The sequence below is a fragment of the Canis lupus genome, chromosome 1 (genome assembly GCF_011100685.1).
Source record: "Canis lupus familiaris isolate Mischka breed German Shepherd chromosome 1, alternate assembly UU_Cfam_GSD_1.0, whole genome shotgun sequence".
Classification (NCBI taxonomy): Eukaryota; Metazoa; Chordata; class Mammalia; order Carnivora; family Canidae; genus Canis; species Canis lupus.
This window is the reverse complement of record NC_049222.1, coordinates 62,364,295-62,383,161: the sequence shown is the minus strand read 5'-3', so window position 1 is coordinate 62,383,161 and position 18,867 is coordinate 62,364,295. Positions and strand designations below refer to the sequence as shown.

At 33.3% G+C, this 18,867-nt stretch overlaps 1 protein-coding gene across 7 annotated transcripts in view; it reads right to left on the bottom strand.

Annotated features, from left to right (window-relative positions):
- The window catches only part of HSF2 (heat shock transcription factor 2), a 40,997-nt gene that overhangs the window by 9,184 nt on the left and 12,946 nt on the right, over positions 1 to 18,867 (bottom strand). For 5 of the 7 annotated variants that reach the window (XM_038526679.1, XM_038526678.1, XM_038526680.1 and 2 more), the window contains exons 2-12: positions 17,967 to 18,075; positions 17,698 to 17,825; positions 16,708 to 16,832; positions 14,474 to 14,549; positions 11,284 to 11,345; positions 10,276 to 10,363; positions 8,503 to 8,651; positions 7,851 to 8,090; positions 7,159 to 7,264; positions 2,819 to 2,872; positions 23 to 107 (exon numbers count right to left, since the gene is read on the bottom strand). In XM_038526679.1, the coding sequence (XP_038382607.1) occupies positions 23 to 107; positions 2,819 to 2,872; positions 7,159 to 7,264; positions 7,851 to 8,090; positions 8,503 to 8,651; positions 10,276 to 10,363; positions 11,284 to 11,345; positions 14,474 to 14,549; positions 16,708 to 16,832; positions 17,698 to 17,825; positions 17,967 to 18,075 (1,222 nt within the window). The remainder of the gene's footprint in view (positions 1 to 22; positions 108 to 2,818; positions 2,873 to 7,158; positions 7,265 to 7,850; positions 8,091 to 8,502; positions 8,652 to 10,275; positions 10,364 to 11,283; positions 11,346 to 14,473; positions 14,550 to 16,707; positions 16,833 to 17,697; positions 17,826 to 17,966; positions 18,076 to 18,867) is intronic. The other 2 variants (XM_038526682.1, XM_038526677.1) reach the window with 1 other exon arrangement.

Sequence of the window (18,867 nt, the reverse complement as noted above, 5' to 3'; positions counted from 1 at the left end):
CTAATACTACATTTATACCTACCTGTTTTGGGTTTAGATTTTCTTCCCTCTTCTGAAACTGGCTGAACTACATTGTTCTTGGTAGTTTCTAATCCTTTATTCTCAGACTAAAAGAGAAAAAATAATATAAAAAATTCTTGTTTCATATTTTATATATTCCTAATAATGGCAAAAAATAAAAAACTGATACAGTATGTGAGCACTGATGTGTTATTTGAAATACAGGTGAAGGGGGAAAGCACCAGGAAGGATGAACTAGAAAGAGAAACAGATTTGAATAGGTAAGACTGGTTAAGAAAACTCCTGCTGTCATCAAGCGGATGAAATAAAGAACCTGAACTAGGATGACAGTTAAGTATGAAAAGAGGGGGCATTTCAAAAGAACAGACCGCACCGTCACAGGTAAAAGATGGAAATGAATCAAAGATGGCTGGTTTCAAACTAACAGATGATTCTTTAAACAATTAAACTCATCTTAAACAGCTTTGATTAAAAATGTATATTACTTATTTCTCTTCATTCACAAACAGAATATTTAGCATAGTGAACATTTTTAGAGTGGGTCAGGATTACATGGTGATATCCTTAAAACTATTATCTCTATATTTGGAAGCCTCAAAGTTGAGGTGAAGTTTCTTCATTTCCTTTGAGACTCTTTCAGTTCTTTTCTGTCATTTAAATTGCTTCTTTGAACCATTGTCTTCTCTCCTCACATCTGATTGCAAAGGGGATTAAACCTTTAATTTTGTTTAGTTCTTCAATGCTCTTTTCAATAATGTTCAAAACTGAGGTGCAGAGGTTCATAATTTTCCCTAAATAGCCGTAAGTTCCAGACAGTTGCTTGCTGGTTAAGTTTAAATGGTGTAAAAAACATACTATATCCTGTGATTACCTCATATTCATCATAAAATCATTATAAAATGAAGCAGTACAAGTTTCCAGATTCAGAAATAACAATGGCCCCAAGATATAATAAACTAAACCTTTCCAAAAATATACATAAAAACATTTTTCATTTAGCAATCACAAAAAAAAACATTAATGCAATAATAAAATCTTTATTTTTTACTTTTTAAAATAGGCAGTTTCCAAGGATGCTACTTTTATTCCAAAACATGAGAACCAGGAATGAAAAGGGGTTTTCCATGCAAATTCTTACTCATTAGTAGTGGCCACTTAGATTGCTCTACTGAAGAATACAAGTAATCTGATTTATTAGGAAAGAGTGTTGTAATTTATGTTAATATAATACCTGTCATGAGCAAGGGAATGGCAGTTGATGTGCCAATTATTTGAAAACCTTAATCTAGATTTTAGAACTATAATGAAAAGTCATTCTCAAAATTTTTTATAGTACTATAATATGCAATTTGCTGTTTAACTGCTATTCCTAAGAAATGCATTTAAGCTATTGGTTTTGGAATAAAGAGGATATAATCCAAGAATAAAGAATGACTCAATGTGTAGCAATAAACAGTGCAGTAAATTCACTAACTGAATGCAAGAATGCACGATATGCATTCATTCACCTTATGACCTAACATTTAATAATACCATATTTAGTGAAACCCAGTGTGTTGAGGTGATCCACAGAACCTTACAGTATAAATCCAAGCAAACTGTGGTCCACATGCCAAATTCAGCATGCTGCCTGTCTTTGTAAATAAAGTTTTACTGAAACACAGCCATACTCATTCTTTTATGTATTGTCTATGGCTGCTGTTACGCTATAATTAGAGCACTATGCAGTTGTGACAGAGAACATATGGCCTGCAAAACTGAAAGTATTTACCAGCTGGCCTTTATAAAAGTATGCTAACCCCTGATAAAAATTATCCAAATACTGAATGTATAATCAACCTCAAATTCACAAATTCTTTCAACTCGAAGTTACCCAGGCTATAACTTCGAATATGCAGAAAAAATCTGGTCAGGCTATCCTCACACATGACATTAGTCAGATAAATTCTACCCCTCACTCTAAACACTTATATTTAAGTGTTCATTTTTTGACAACAAAGAACAAGAACCAAGATAAAATTTTAAGTCCACTAATCTAGATTTTGTACAGAAGACTTGATTTACACCTTGGTATTCAATAAACTGAGTATACACCTATTTAAGACAATAAACCATATACAAAGCAACAGAATGATTCTAATCAATCTGCTCGTAACAACTTCACATTGTCCTTACTATTCATTAAAAACCAGTTCTAAAGAATTTCCTGTCAACATTTGCTAATTCTAACTGGAAATCCTGTAAGTCCAAGAAAATTAAAAAAAAAAAAAATTACTTAAAAAAAAATGTTGAAAGCCCACACTTCATTGTTTCAACCTGCCTTACCTACAATTAGTACAAATTAGTTCAAATCCCTGAGCTTTAGTTGCATGCTAATAAAATGAAGGAACTTAAAAAATATGGGTACCCGTGAATTTTCAATAAAAAAATGCCAAGAAGCTGTTTACGGAGGAATAAGAATGTAAACTGAAGTACATAAAACATGAAGAAATATTTTAATAATTTGTTTCAGTGATACACCTGAACATGCCAAGTTTAAGTCAGTTGATCTCCCAGCACCTTGATGGCTGATTTCACACTGACAGTTAATCACACAAATGCCTACAGAATTGGGCAATGACTCACCTCATAACCAAAAGCTCATTTTTCATCTAAAATTTTACTATCTTGACCACATATATAAGGTAAGAATATAAAATGCTTTTTGTAACTGGGAGTCATACTGCTGTCTACTTACTAGGACTTTTTCTCAGATTCTTACAGCTATGGGTCCTGAGCAACATGAATTAAAACTTACTTTTGTATTATTGATGTAATCTGTGGAATTCATCTGCACAGAACTAGTGAAAAGCTGAAAGACCAAACAAGAAAGATGATAAGTTTAAAAAATATTAAAAAAGAATTAACTGTGTGTTCAAAATTTTTATACAGCCATGTTGGGTGAAGAGATGTAGCTCCTGCACTAGGAAGTTTTCATACAGTAAAACAAGTTTGAAAGAGAAAAGCAGGAAAGAAAGAAAAACATATAAAAGCAGAGCAAGCTAGCCCATGCGTCAGAAGTTGTAAGAATGTCTCTATAAAACAGTGGGGGGACCTTACGGAAAAAATAAATAAATAAATAAAGTAAATAAAATAAAACATTGGGGTAAATCACTTAAGAAAATGATGGTTTGGCCAACTTCGCCTCTCCTTCATTTCCTTACGATTACTTTCTCTCTAAATGCCTTTGGCTTTAAGTGGCATCCAGGGCTGAGTCCCTTGCCTTGACAGTAAACCTTCTCTACCTGCTAATTATGTGAGAAATTTATAGAATCTGCTCTACAATGGTGGCTTCTAAATTACACCTCAGAGTCCTCTGACCAAATAGCATACTTACTTCCTTGTTGGTTCTTTTTACCTTGCCTAGCAACAGAAGACGTAAATACTAAGACCACTGCTCACTAAACCCCTTGGTCCAGCCAATTTACAGACATAACTTTTAAGTCATAAGCTTCAAAGTCATTTATTCCACAAGGATTTATTGAACATCTAAGAAATAATTGACATCATGAAGAATACAAGATGAAGACACTATTCCTGCTCTCCGGGAGCTCACAATCTAAAAGACAAGAACAACGTCAAATAGTAACATATGATCAGATACAATCCAGTATTAAAATACTAATTGATGATGGGGATCAAAAGTACTAAGAAGAGAAAGGAGAAAACCACACACACACACACACGAAACAAAAAGTGTTGATGAAGCTATCCAACGTGTATCAGTCCCTGGAGAATGGTTAGGACTTGGAAAGGAGAGAATGGAGGGAGAAAAAATTATAGCACGAGCAACCATAGAGAAGAAGGTTGAGGGGGAAGTTCTAGCAACAGACAAGATGACCAATCCAAATAATATGAAAGTTCTGAGTTGAATAATAAGCTGTATACATAAAGTTCAAGAAGTAGAGCAAAATTGGTAAGAGGATAAGACCACATTCTGTCAGCAGTAAGAGGCCTGAAAAAGCCCTGAGCAATGATTAAAGCATTTTATGAGAATGAACACAAAATGGTTCACAGGATATAATGAAATGCAGATAGATCCCTCCTCCACTGTCTCTAGACACTGATTCCTCTCCTTAAAGTTCCATTTTCATGATTGTCCTAAAAATATTCCCAGCTCTTCCTTTTCTTAACTTTTCCCCCTTTCATATTATCTACTGATAAATGAAAAGGAAGAGACTCAGATCCTTAAGAGCAGTTAACCATACATGACTGCCAATCTCTGCCAGGTTCGTCTCGTCTCTGCCTCTGAGCCTGACCATATTTGATCCCTACTGAAAGTAACATCTGTAGAGTATAAGCTCCTCACTCCTTCTTTGCCCCACTCATGCCACCCACTAAATCAGGGATACCTTCATGTATTCCCAGCAGATGTATAATGTGAAGCAAAAAAAAAAGTAGATCATACATGAGTGACACTAGTTGAATCCTAAGGCCAGGCCTCTCCTGCTGACTCCACACTGGGTCACTCAGAACTGAACTCTGTAGAGAACCCATAAACTCCTCAGCATACCTTATTCATGTCCTTACCATCTTTGCCATCTCAGAGAAAAAGGCAACATGGATGCATGCCTATGGATGCATAGGCATATGCAATTTTACATTTTTACAATACAGTATAATTCAAGGATGAAATAATGAAGGTCTTGGATGAAGGAGGCAACAGAAAGTAGGGATGATTTACGAGTGCTATTTTTGAAAATACACAGGACTTGATGAACAATGAGATAAAGATAAGGAAACCAAAATGACTCAGTGATTATTATCCTAGTGAGTAGAGAGAAGTCTGATACCACTACAAAAAAATAAGAAAGCTGAGAAAGCTGAGAAGTATAGCTAGTTTAGAGAATAAAGAAAAGTTTGTGTTAAACACAATCTAAGACAAGATCTTAACAAGATCTTCTTAACTGCTGATCCCAAAGGCATGGAATTAGAATCCAAGTAAAGTTTACTTTAAAAAGATATTAAGAGGTAGAGATAAAAATTTGAGAGCAATCATAGAACCAAAATCCCTTCAAAGAGGAAGGATAGAAAAAGAAGAGACTCAGAACAAATAAAAAGCTAAAAGAATGGTTACCTTGGGAAATACAAGTAGAAAACTACAGGAAAAAGAAAAGCTCTTAGAGTAAACAGAGATTAGCTAGGAAGACCGGGGGAAAAAACCAAAGTCCAGTGCCTCTAGAATTAACAGAAGTAGTTCCATTGTCAAAAGTAACCAGTATTAATAATAATAGCACTAATTATTTATAATCCCCACAAGAGCGCTTTGTGTTAAGCATTAGCCGCATTTAACAGAGGGGAAACTGAACAAGAGAAGTAAAATTTCCCAACGTTAGTATCAGAACTAGTAAGTGACATGAGCCAAATGAAGCCCAAATCTGATTCAGAATAAACCTACTAGCCCAATGGCCTGACATAAAAAACAAAAACAAATGTAGCCCACTATGGATAAACCAAGGCAGCACAGGCTTAGAGTAAATAAGCAAGACAATGCAGGGTTTCAAAAAGAAATATAGGGTAAAAAAGAAGTAACAAATATAGCTACTCATTTCTAAAGTTTTGTAGTGAAATGATGAGAGAAGCAAAATGGTAAATGAGCAGAGCAACACATCAAAATGTTTAAGATGGAAATCTGTGTCCACTGAAGCGAGATGGGAAAGATCAAGGACAGAGATAGAAAAAGAGAGAGGCAGAGGGCAGGTTTACAAATAAACTTTAAAGAGAAAGTAAGCACTTCCTCTAAGAAAGAAGATTCCACAAAAAAAAAAAAAAAAAAAAAAAAAAAAGAAAGAAGATTCCACAGCTTACCAGAGACCCAGGGTATGGTGATTATCTTCTATGAATAGGGAGGAGCTGGCTAGATGAGGTTTTGGGGACAGAAGAGTATGATAAATGTTCCAAGGTTAAATTAAAATCATCTAATTGAAGACTGCAAGGATTTGCAGAGGGTCAGGATTATGGAATTTTATTTCCTTTTTTATGATCCAGGGGACAGCTATCCTAAAAGGTCCATGGATTCAGACTGGGAACAAAGAATGATAGAATCAAGAAGGGCTGCCAAATTACTATTAACAAATTAAAGCAGGTCATTAGCGTGGATATTGAATTCACTTAAGATGGTAACATAAGCCAGTATGAAAAAGAAATCTTCAAAGAAAGGGAAATCCATCCTGTCACATACTGATGGTTTGTAAAAGATAATCAAATCGTGCATATTGACAAAGACTGAGAAGCAGAATGATAAGGTGGTATATTAATAAGATTAAAGAGCAATAAAGGACTAATTCCTTTTAGTCTCACTGAGAAGCTCTTAAAAGGATAAGAGAATATTTTGACATGAGAAAAGCTGCATTTTAAGGCAGAAAAATGCAACAACAACAACAAAAGGAGCGACAAAGCTTTTCAGGGCAGAAAAACATATCACAACAGAAAATGGAAATCAGGGAGAGAACAATACACAAATTTCATCTGGATAGGACCAAGCCACAGTAAGGGAGAGAGGAGTGGTAGGAGCAAGAGGTAAGAGAGCAAGAAAATTAATGCCAGAAATGGTAGATAGGATTCACAGTCCAGACAACATTGGGAGTCATGTTCATATAGGTGGTGGTACGGACTGGAACAGGATAACCTTAGGACTCAGGACATAAAAATTTTAAAAATATAGCAAATATAATAAAATATAGTTCATTTGATTAGAAAACATTAATTCCCAAAGTCTTAGAAAGTGTCTTCATGCTATTTCCTGGCTAAGTAATTCTATTACTAAATTTCCACCAATTTCTATTGAGCGACAATTTATTCTAGAGCAAAACAAAACACAGCCACAAGTCCAGAAAAGGCCTGGATTTAGCAGCACTGTTGAACAGAATTGATATGTTGTTACAGGAGGATTAACTGAACTACTATTCAGAAATGGGTAGTGATCAACCTCCTTCACTGTCTTGAACCATCTGCTCATTGTTTCTAGTACACAAAATCATTCATTTTAAAAAAAGAAAATGCAAAAATAGTGAGAATACAAGAAAATGATGTGATCTATAAACAGTATACATAAATACACAAACTGCCAGTATAGCAAGAAGTATTCAAAGTACCTACATCAACCAGGAGATCTGGGTCTATGCTAAACTGTCTTCCCGACAGCATGGCTTGAAAGTCCTCTAAGCTGCAATCAATACTGTCAAGATAATCCAACAGCTCAACCCTAAGGAAAAAATATTAAAAAAATATCAAATACTGGGTTTCCTTGTTTTTACATTTAAACTCACATTACAAAATTCTTAATCGTAAGAGATCCTATTCAGTATTTGAGATTCCCAAAAATGTGGTCTACTAAGAACTCACAGCTTTTACACAAAACTTTAATATTTACAGAAAAAAAGATTGTGACAACCATCTGATTTATCTTTTTTCCTCTACCCTATAAATTATAAAATATTTAACTTATTATTGGTAATTGCTACTAATTTCTGGTTTTCTTATAAGTCCCTTAACAGAGATTATCTTATTCTATAGCCCTGATAAAACACAAATACACACACACACTTTATGAATATTCAAAACAAGTATCTCATTAAAGAAATCTAAGGAATTGCCAGGGAAAATCTCAAGACTATTCTTGAGATGATTAAATCCCTCTCAAAAAAAAATTTGCAGAACTTAGCCCTGACTAAAACAAAGAAAGTTACGTGGGTTCATAATCTGAAAAGAAGATCATTCAAAGAAAATAGAACATGTGAAGTAAACAAAGCAAGCAAATAAACTCAGATAACATCTGGATGAGCACTCACTTTCCCAAAAGATTGATGTTATCATTTAAAATGGAATCCATCATGGTCACAGGATCTTCTGTGGTCAGACTGGATGAGCCATTTAGCTGGACAGCACTAGACATGAGAGGACTGGTGCCATCACTGCCTGAACTTAGGGATTCTCTGGCTGGTTCATTCTGATCTCCACTCTGAATGACAGGTGCATACTCATCTTCATTGTCATCTTCAACAATGACAATATCAGGGTACTGGCTACAGCTAGATCAGCAATATGAGAAAGAACCAATTATATTTTCAAACACATTCAATAAATTAATTTGTCCATTCATTCTTCATGGAAACCTTCTCCCCAAAACACGTATCAAAAGGCACAAATTTCTTGGGTGAGTCACCTTAATCACAAATATTGATTCACCATATGATGAGACCACAAAGAATCAATTAAAGATGTTTAACTCCAAAATTAAAAAATCAGAATTCTCATTACTTTTTGTTGGAAGTCTTTTTACTGAGGGGAGAACATCTCATTAAATATTTTGGCTTTTTCAGTTTAATAAACCAAATATGAATTAGACAGTAAATTATGACAGAATAAAGTTGTTTCGAATTTAACTCTTTGATAAGAAAAGTAACCAATATTTTCACAAATTTTACTTCATAATTTCCTTACTTGGATGGATCAGATATAACATCCTCATTAGTTTCTGGAATAACTGGGATATTTTCTTCATCTGCATTATCATCAGTTACATCATAAATAATGATGTCATCTGAAATCCGCTCCCTTGGCTTTAAACCTTCAGTCCTACTGTGTGGAACCTAAAAAAATCAGGCAGAAAATGTATCAAAAACTGAAATTATATTGACTACTGAACAACATACCATTTAAAAAGTGTTAATTGGGCACCCATTATTTACTAAATTTTGAGGATACAATTTAGCTATGTTCTCTGCCCCAATGGGACTTACTAATTTTATTTATACCAATTCACAAAGGTATGAGGTGTGTTACTTCATTCTACTTATTTCTTTGACTGTAAGGAATCTTGAAGGTGGCATGCCTCAGAATGATTCTATGGAAAGATTTTCAAATTTTAAAGTATTTTTTATATCCAAAGGGTTAAAAAAAGAAAAAATCTTAAGACTTCATTAGGAATTTCAAGCATAACCAGATGGCCACTGTTGCTGATGAGGATTATTTTATCCAAGCTACTCTGACATATGGTTTATTCTTTCTCATTAAATGCTTTCATTAATAGGAAAAAAAAAAACCATTCCAATAGCTCCAGTTAAATGTCAGCCTGAGTTTTTAGCAATAATTTTTTTTATTCATTTGCAGATATATTTAGGTTGTAGGTACACAATAAATAAGAAAGCATTCGATTCTCTAAAGCAAATTAAACTCATTATTAAAATGCAAAATCTATAAATTTCAACAGTAGATAAATCTGAGGCAAAAGATCCAAAGTACTTAAAAATTTATAAATCCGGTTAAATTAAGAAATCTTCATCCATTTACATTGAATCTTCAATCCTAAAAACACAATAGTTAGGTATGCTTTATTATTTAGAAACAGTAGTGGGAAGAAGAACCTGATGTTAACTGATTTGCTCAAGAAAAAAAATCTTGGTACTCTAATAACAAATCTGAAGCAGTATTTAGAATTCTAAGATTTGAAAGTTACAATAACAATCAGCTATTAAAGGAAGTCTAGACACTGGACTGGAATGATTTGCCAATGGGTGTAAGTTTGACAAATGATCCAGAGAGCCCAACACAAAAATAAAGGTAAACAAAAATAGTTTTGAAATTGCTAGAGTAAAAAGTCTAGTCTACACAACTTATAATAAAAGTTGGAAACTTAAAATAATTTATGGATGAATGCTTAATTACATAACCATAATACTGAATTAATATCAAGTAGTAGAGATGAACTTAATTTAATAAATCTCAAAACAAAACCAAGTGAAAAAAGTCACAATGTAAAATGATATGTGCAAAACAGTATCATTTATTTATTTATTTATTTTTTTTTAAAACAGTATCATTTATATGAAGCTTGGATACATGCAAAATAATAGCAAATACTGTTCATGAGTTCACACATATAAAATGACCAATTCAAAAATGACTGATATAAATACCATTTCAAGATAGTGATTATCTATGAGAGACCGAAGAGGAGTCAAAAAACAAACTTGAGAGGCAAAAAAACAAACTTGGGAACAGGAAACTAAAATAATTCTATTTATAGCAGTTTCTTTCTTAAAATAATTTAAAGCAAATAATTTAAAAAGGCATGATTTAATAAAACTGGAAGGATGAACACTTAGATTATTATTCACTAAACTTTGAATGTGAATTCTGAATACATGAAATACTGCTGTAATAAAATTTGGTTTGATATAACAAATATAAAATAGAATTTAACCAAAAAATTACTTTATGATGGTGATTATCAGCTGGTTCTTTGACTATATGCTGAAACAAATTCTTCTTTTGGGCTCCATTAGTATTTAGAAGTAGAGGCCTGAAAATCAGAAGATATTCATGAAATTCAGTGAAGCGAGCACACAAGAAATTTAAACTATTCTAATATTTTACCCTCACATGAACATATACACTTTAATAAGAAAAGATTTTAGTTAGGGATACACAAAGAACATAGTGATACACAATGGTCACATCTTAGGAACAGAAACTAGGGGGTGACTCTGCCTAGGTCTTTGATTTTGCCATTCTTCTATACTATTTTTGCTAAAATTAATATAATAACTATAATAAATAATATGTAGTATATAACAATGATATATAATAATATAATAAATACAATATACTATTTCATTGCTGACTGAACTATATCATTATGAACTGTACTAACATACATAACTAGTTCATGGAAGTAGAGTTAAGGCCACAGCATAAAGTGTGCACATAACCAAGCTTTAAGATAAGTTTTTTCTTCTTCCAACTACTCCTTTGTCCACTATCCTTAAGCTTTAGTTGTAACAATGGCAAATACTACTAACACTTTTATGTATCATAACCCACAGTCAATATTTGGGTTATTAAATTCCTTATTAGTGGATTAAATATAAGTGATCAAGTATTTTTGTTTTCAATGTATGACCTTTTTTTAAAAATTTCCCCTCACTCAGGCCTTCTAACTTTACAGTAAATGGCTAATGCAAATAAACATGGATTCCTGATTAACTCCCTATATGTCTGTAAAGTGACCATTTAGCTATACTTGTCTCTGAAAAACATTAGCAGGATGACTGGAGGAAGAAGTAACACTACTCTTGAAATGCTGAGAGTATAATTTAACAAGGAAGGACTATTCCTCTGGAACAACAGACATACACTAAGCGAATGTAGGCCATTCACTGTTAAACACTAACATGTTTAGCTGTCCAGAAATAGGTCAAAGTATTTTACACAGAAACTTACCTTTTACGTTTTAAGCTCACAAGCTGGTTATTCTGAACCAATGTAACAATAAACTGGACAATCTAAAAGGAAAATATACACAAAAAATTTCCCATCATAGACTCCTAATTCTTAGTCCACATTACAAGTGTTAAGAAATTAATTCAAATACTACATATTTTCTAAGTCACATAATGTCTCTCGTGTTAACATATTTGAAATTTGGGTGCACCTTGTAATTAATATCTAAAGAAATGTAACAGTTTCCAGGCAGAAGAATAACCTGTAATAAAAGTAGCAGCCACCCAGGATATCAAGATGCCTAAGACATTCATCTACTTATCCATCCATCCATTCATCTATCTATCCCCCCATGCATCCATCTACCCAATACTCTACTCAGTTATTTGTTTTGGTGCTAAGATCCAAGCATGCCTGAATACAGATCCCAAGTTTTTAACTGAAATTCTTTCAAGACTATGCTGAGGGGCGGGGGGGAGTGACAGGCAACATTTTTCTTAAACTAGGTAATGCAATTAGAGGCCAAAGAAATTTCCATCTCTTTCAGAAGAGAGCATAAAATTTTCAAGGGAGAAAAAGCTTATTGGGTTATTCTAGAAAAATTATTGCTTAATAAAATCATGAAATATCTAATTATACAGTAACAGAAATAAACCCCCAAATACAGTTAATTAGAAATTATCCAAAAATAAATATACAATTTCAAAGTTGGGAGTACATTTTTTTTTTTTAATAAACAATGAATAGATTTTGTTTCAGATGGTTTTCCTCTTAACTATCCAAGACACACATACTGCCAATCAAGAAAAGCTGGTTTAATCTTCAGAGCTTAATTAAATTTAAAAGGAAAAGGCTACTAAACAGATCAAGACATGCAAACAATCTTTCATATTTTATGACAGCATTTCTTACAGTGTGGTCCATGGACCAGCAGTATTAGCCCAGGAATCTGTTAGACACACATTCTCAACCCCACTCCATAATTAACGGAATCCGAAATTCTGAGGACAGGGTCCAGCAATGTCCTCCAGGTGATACTGATGTGAATGTGAGAATCACTGGCTTAGGATGTCTTGAAATTTATTGTCACCTTCCTAAAGGAGCTAAAGAAGTGAGGATCATATGGTGAACTATGAAAAGCAGTATATCACTGAGAGGCTATAAATAAAGGCCAAAAGCAACTGGAGGACTATTTAGACTCTTTGCAGAAAAGTTAAACAGTTTTAGAGTCATGAAAAGGAAGCTAGCCACTAAATTGTTTATTCAAAAGAAAATGCTGACTGATGCTGATGAGAAGACAAATTTAAACTTAAAGGTATCTATGAAATAATTTGGTTTCAATTACTTTTGTTAATTTATAAGTGTTATAAAAAATTCTAAAAACATTAGTGGTTGAATTATAAGAACATGAAGCACTGGCTAAATTTCTCCTGAAATTTTTTCTGTATTTTAGTTCTCTTATTAAGACAATTCTGCATCATGCTGTACACAAACCTTGTTTCCTGAAGAAGATAAGGCACCTAACATTTACAACATCTAATTTCTGGACCTGGTAAGTTCTATAACAGGTACTATTTATCCTATCCTGTAACAAGTACCTATACCAGGTAACTCACATATACTATTCCAATTAATATAAAGCCAAGGAGTGAATGGCAGACATATGAGGCAAATACAGCAATACAGAAGAGATTATCAGCTATCACTACGCATCATGAAAATTCCCTAGCTCCACCAAACCACATTTATTCAAAACTCAAATTTGAGCAGACAGTATGCTAGGTTTCATGAAAACCTGAAATCCTCTATAAGTATTCCATCAACTTTCCTTGCTTTTAGGTGAAAAAAAAAATCATATAGTATTATAAGCTAATATTTAACTAAAACGTTTTCTGGAAAAGATTAAAAGATTTTTTTTTCTTAATGAAGTGCAGGCTAAGGTACATCTATACTTTTTTTTAAAGATTTTATTTATTTATTCATGAGAGAACAGAGAGAGAGGCAGAGACACAGGCAGAGGGAGAAGCAGGCTCCCTGCAGAGAACCTGATGTGGGACTCGATCCCAGGATCCTGAGATCAGGCCCTGAGCCAAAGGCAGGTGCTCAACCACTGAGCCATCCAGGTGCCCCCAAACACCTATCATTTTAAATCAGCTATTCTTAACAGGCTTGCATGTTGGAATCAGCTATGGAAGTTTTGAAAGTATATGTACTTGGACTAAACACTTAGAACTAAATTGTACATTCAACCTTCACTTACATACTGATTTGGAAAAACTATACACACACACACACACACACACACACATACACACACACACAGTGTATCTATCTGACTACAGGCCAAAGGCTGCAACCATTCATCTCTGTTCTAAGCTTGCTCCACTAGACCCAGATCCTGTCAAGTCATAACCCTATTTTTAGCTAAAGGCATCTCAGCACAAACCAGCTGAAGTTCTCCCACCCTTCCTCCCCCTCAAAAACCTGTTGCTTAAACTTAAGAGTCTAGTTTACTCATGAGCAAAAAATAGCTGCCTTAATTACTTTTATGTTTCAAGTCTTATTAACATATGAAAGCTGATATGAAAAGACTAAATCACAAGGACACAATGCAACAGAGAGATTTTCAGTTTCCCCAGTAATTTTCAGCTCAGATACTAAAATCTAGAATTTATTTTACTGCTTTTCTGGAAATACTAATAATGGCATACATTGGTAACTAATTTTTTGAATTCATAATTTGGTGAACTGATTTGAAAATTTTAGTCATTTGTCTTCAAAGACCATATCTATGCCATTTCAAGTAAAAAAAAATAGTAAAAACAAAAGAACACAGTAAGACTGTTATTCATAGTAAAAAAAAAAAGTGTAGTATATTAATTATGTTCCTAAAAATAAAGTATCTTTAAAGTTGTTATATCAGGCTAAAAGTCACTTACTTAAAGCTAATGAGACTTAGGCTGAGAATATGGAATAACCATATTTAGGTAATGAGAAATGTTCCTTATTAAAAAGAAAATATAACAGTTGACCTAATTTGTTTGATTTCATAGTTTCACTATTATATACGAACCCAATATATAAGAAACTAAGATCAATCACTGACTATTCCATAGAGACTTTTTTTGGGTCACAAATGGTACACAAATTAAACAAAGGCAGATTACAGTCATGGGATGAAAAAGCTTACCTTTCGAATAACTTGTTGCTGTTGTGCATGTTTTGCTCGTAATTCTGACACCTCCTTCCAAAGGGACTCATTCTCACTATGTTATCATTTATTAAAAAGCAAAACAAAATTTAGTGAGAAACCCAGACCTCATTATCTTTAATTAGGAATACCAGTGAACTTTCCTATATATTTTCATGAAAATGAAAAAACTTTGGTTCAATTATATAAAATGGCAACTATCTTGACACAACTCCAGAATCATCCCTTCCTAACTATAGTACTTTATATTCATGGCAATATAAACACAAAAATTAAAGACACATGCCTATAGCCAATATAGTAGTAGGCAATTTACTTCTCTGACAATGTGGTTCATTACTTCTTGTTTAAAAAATAAACTAATCTTTGGCTACCAAGTGAATTCAGGAGTTGTGCTTAGAAAAGAATTATTAAAGGAAGTGACATTTATCCAGCACTACCTATGTTCCAGGCATTATACTAAGCATTTTAGTGTATTTCTTATCTAAACTTCTCTATCAGTTGAGAAAGGAATTATTAGCTCTATTTTATAGAGGAGGACACTGAGCCTCAAGAATTGAGAGGACTTGCCTAAGTTCACACAGGTAATGTGTAGTAAGTGTTAAAGTTGATCTGAAAGTTTATCAGGTCCTAAAACTATCTTAAGATGTTTCAAACACAGACATAGAAAAATACTAAAAAAAAAAAAATTTAAAGCATGTCTAAATATGTGACAAACCAATAATTTGCCTAGTAGTAATAGTTTCTTTTCCTTCATTAACTACTATTGAAATTGCAGTTATTAAGTATTAGCAGCAACAATACTTAGAAGGCATGAAGGATAATCCACCTATTAAATGCTTTAAGTTTTGTTCTTGTTAATTTCCATAATATCCATCCTCTTCAAGCTAAACTATTACAAAAGGGACTTCTATATCTTACATACAGAAGATCTTGAAAATAAAACTTTCTTTAATACTTACTGAATAGGGTACTCTTTTTGACTCAGATATTTGAAGATATTATCATCTGCCTACTAAATTTAAGTAGAAGAACAGTTACCTCTAAAACTTACAGGTCCAATCTGGGGATCTATTTCTTAAGGGCTAAACTGGAGATTCAAGGAATTGGGTCAAAGGGCACCTCAGTAGACACAAGATACATACCATAAACTAGCATAACTGATTAAATGAAATACACAAAATGGGACAGCTTAAAATTAAACCTTATTAAAAAATGGAATCAAAATTCAAGGTTATTCTTTTAACGAAGACACCTGAGTTAAGACAGCTACACTAATATCCCACATTTGAAATGGAAGAGAGAGAATACATAAAATCAATCAAGACCTTGGCCCCTATCAGGAAAAGAAAAAATCTCAACTACTTACTAAGAAGAGAAGTATACATTGAGAGAAGTATACATCTACTCTATATACAAGTTGTTAGTGTGGCAAGTAATGGTGCCAAGAATTGCCATAAGGCAAAAGTATGTTTCTGTAGATAAATGATTTGAATAACACCATTACCATGTCTATGTATGATAAATACCAAGTAAAGCAAGTCTCTTGCATCCTTTTCCCTATTTTTTTGTGTTCTATTTTATCTTAAGCCACATAGAAAAAGCATATTAAACTGCCATAAAAGAAGAGATGAGTAACATATGTAGTATCTTTTTATGGCTTGTGTTCCCTCATGTGTGTGAACATCATATGAATGCTAAGTGGAATCATATTTCCTACACTGATTTATTTTTTTAAAAGATTTTACTTATTTATTTGAGAGAGAGCATGCACACATACATAAGCCAGAAGAGAGGCAGAGGGAAAGGGAGAAGCACATTTCCCCCTGGGGCAGGGAGTCTGATGTGGAACTCAATCTCAGAACCCTGAGACCATGACCTGAGCAGGAAGCAGACACTTAATGGACTAAGCAAGCCACTCAGGGGCAATTCCTACATGAATTTAAATATCTATTGTTTCATCAGCGAGACTCCTGCATCAAACTGTTTTAATTGCCCATAGTCATAAAATCTTTTGACCACGGTCAAGAAAATATAATATTGAGGTAAAGTCAAGGGCTAAAAATCAAACTAAGGGAACCAGTACTTACAGAAAAAAGACCTTTTATCTTGGCTTCAACAATGAGATCTAAGTACTTAAAGCACTAACCTCCAATCCCAACACACACACACCAATCCCTATATGAAGATTATATTTGGCAATAATACTTTACCTTTTTAATTCAGAAAGTCTGGACTCAATAGTTTCTTGTTTTATTTGAACTTTCTGAGCACTACTTATAATTTTTGTTAAATCTTCCTGACGAATCTTATTTTCTTCTGGTTTTGAAGATGAAACCTTTTGAAAACAAATGTAGGAAATCAAATACTATATACCATATTTGTAATTCAAAGTTTCCCTATTAAAAAAAAAAAGTTTCCCTATTATAAGTGGGTTTGTAGCTGATTCAGGAAGTTAGATTTAGTTCCAAAAAGCCCAGGATAGGATTCTATAAAAAGAATAGCTCAAAGACAAGGATAAGAAATAATCTTTTTTTTTTTTTTTTTTAATGTGGAGAAGTTTCTACAAGCAGGAACAACTTAGGGGCTTTTTTTTTCATTCCCTTTAGCCAAACTCACTGTAATTTCCCCAAGCCTCTTCATTATCACATTCCACGTTTAATTAAATTTATGCAGTAACAGCTGCACACTAGGCTATTTTCTTTCATGGTCCATTACTCTTTTATCCCTCTTCTTTTGTGGATTTAGTAAAAATATTTTATTTCAGTAAAAGATACCATTCATTAAAAAATATGTTATTAGATGCTTACTATATGCAAGGGACTTATTCTGGGCATTGGATATTCAGCAGTGAACTACAGAACAAGCCCTCCAGGGAGTGGACATTCTAACAAAAGTTTACATATTTTAAGCTAAATTAGAAAGAGTGAGCCATCCCAATATGGATGATTTTTCACCCTCAGTCAGAATGTAAACATTTTCCTTCCCTCTAGAACGTATTTGAAGACTGAGCCTTTAGGACAGTTGACTGCAGAAAAAAATATAAAATAGAGGGAAATAATTAAAGCTTTATTAGTCTAAGTTATCCCAACAAAAACACCTGTGTATTTCTATACATTCTTAATTTCAATAGGTGAAATATTGTGTTGGCCAACTATGCTACATGGTAATGCCTTAAATAAATCATATTAACAATAGCTCACCTTCCTTTTAATGTTCTCCAACAAGTCATCCTGGCCTTGTTTGAAGTAAGGATGCTGAAATTCAACAGGCCCATCTCGTTCCTGCTTTACAATTCCAGAGTCAATATGCACAACCTTACGAAAACCATCTGAAAAAAAGATTCAAAATTTAGATGACTAAAATAGATAAAAGTAAAAAAATTTCCCTTTCCTTTATCAACCTAATGGGGGAAAAAATGGATTAATCGGGGCTGACCACAGTATTCCAAATAATCACTGCCTATACTCACACATATTCAACTGCCTCACAAAGCTTGCCATGTTATTGTGCTTGAAATATTTAGGAAGAATTTCTTTTGCAAATCTTTGTTCATCCAAAACCAGAAAACTCTGGCCATTCTGAAAAAGAGAAAAAGTCAATTAGTTGATGTATATGAATCAAAACCGAAAAAAAAAAAAAAAAAAAAAACAAAACCGAGCAGTCCTTCTATGATACTTTCGGATTCATCTTTTATTCCTATTAATACCAACAAGAAACAAACCATCTTTAAGTGCCAAACTGTAATTAAGCCTTTGATGTCAGCCTCAGAAGTTTAGGAGCATGTCTAAACCAAAAACTGCATCATACACTCTGGTGAAATATTAGAAGAATTTCCACTAAATCAGAAGCAAGAAAGAAATACCGTAAATGGGCAACATAATTATTTAACATGGAAAGCCAATGCAATTAGACAAAAATAGACAAAATTCAAGAAGAAATATTTTATCATTATTTGCAACAGCCATATCTTTACACAATCAACTGAAAAACTAAAACAATTCAGTAAAATATCTGGTTAATAATATTTAAAGTCACTAGTGTTCTTCCATAGAAAAAAAAAACAATTTGAAACTTACTATAATATAATATCAAAACAGTATGATACTGGCATAAACACAGAGAGACAAACCAATGGAACAGAACAACTGCCAAATACACCATTATATATAAGGTCCAAAGAGGTTTTTGTGTTTTTTTTTTTTTCTTAAAGATTTTATTTATTTATTCATGAGAGACACACAGAAAGAGAGAGAGACACAGGCAAAGGGAGAAGCAGGCTCCATGCAAGGAGCCCGATGTGGAACTCGATCCCGGGATTCCAGGATCACGTCCTGGGCTGAAGGCGGCGCTAAACTGCCGAGCCACCCAGG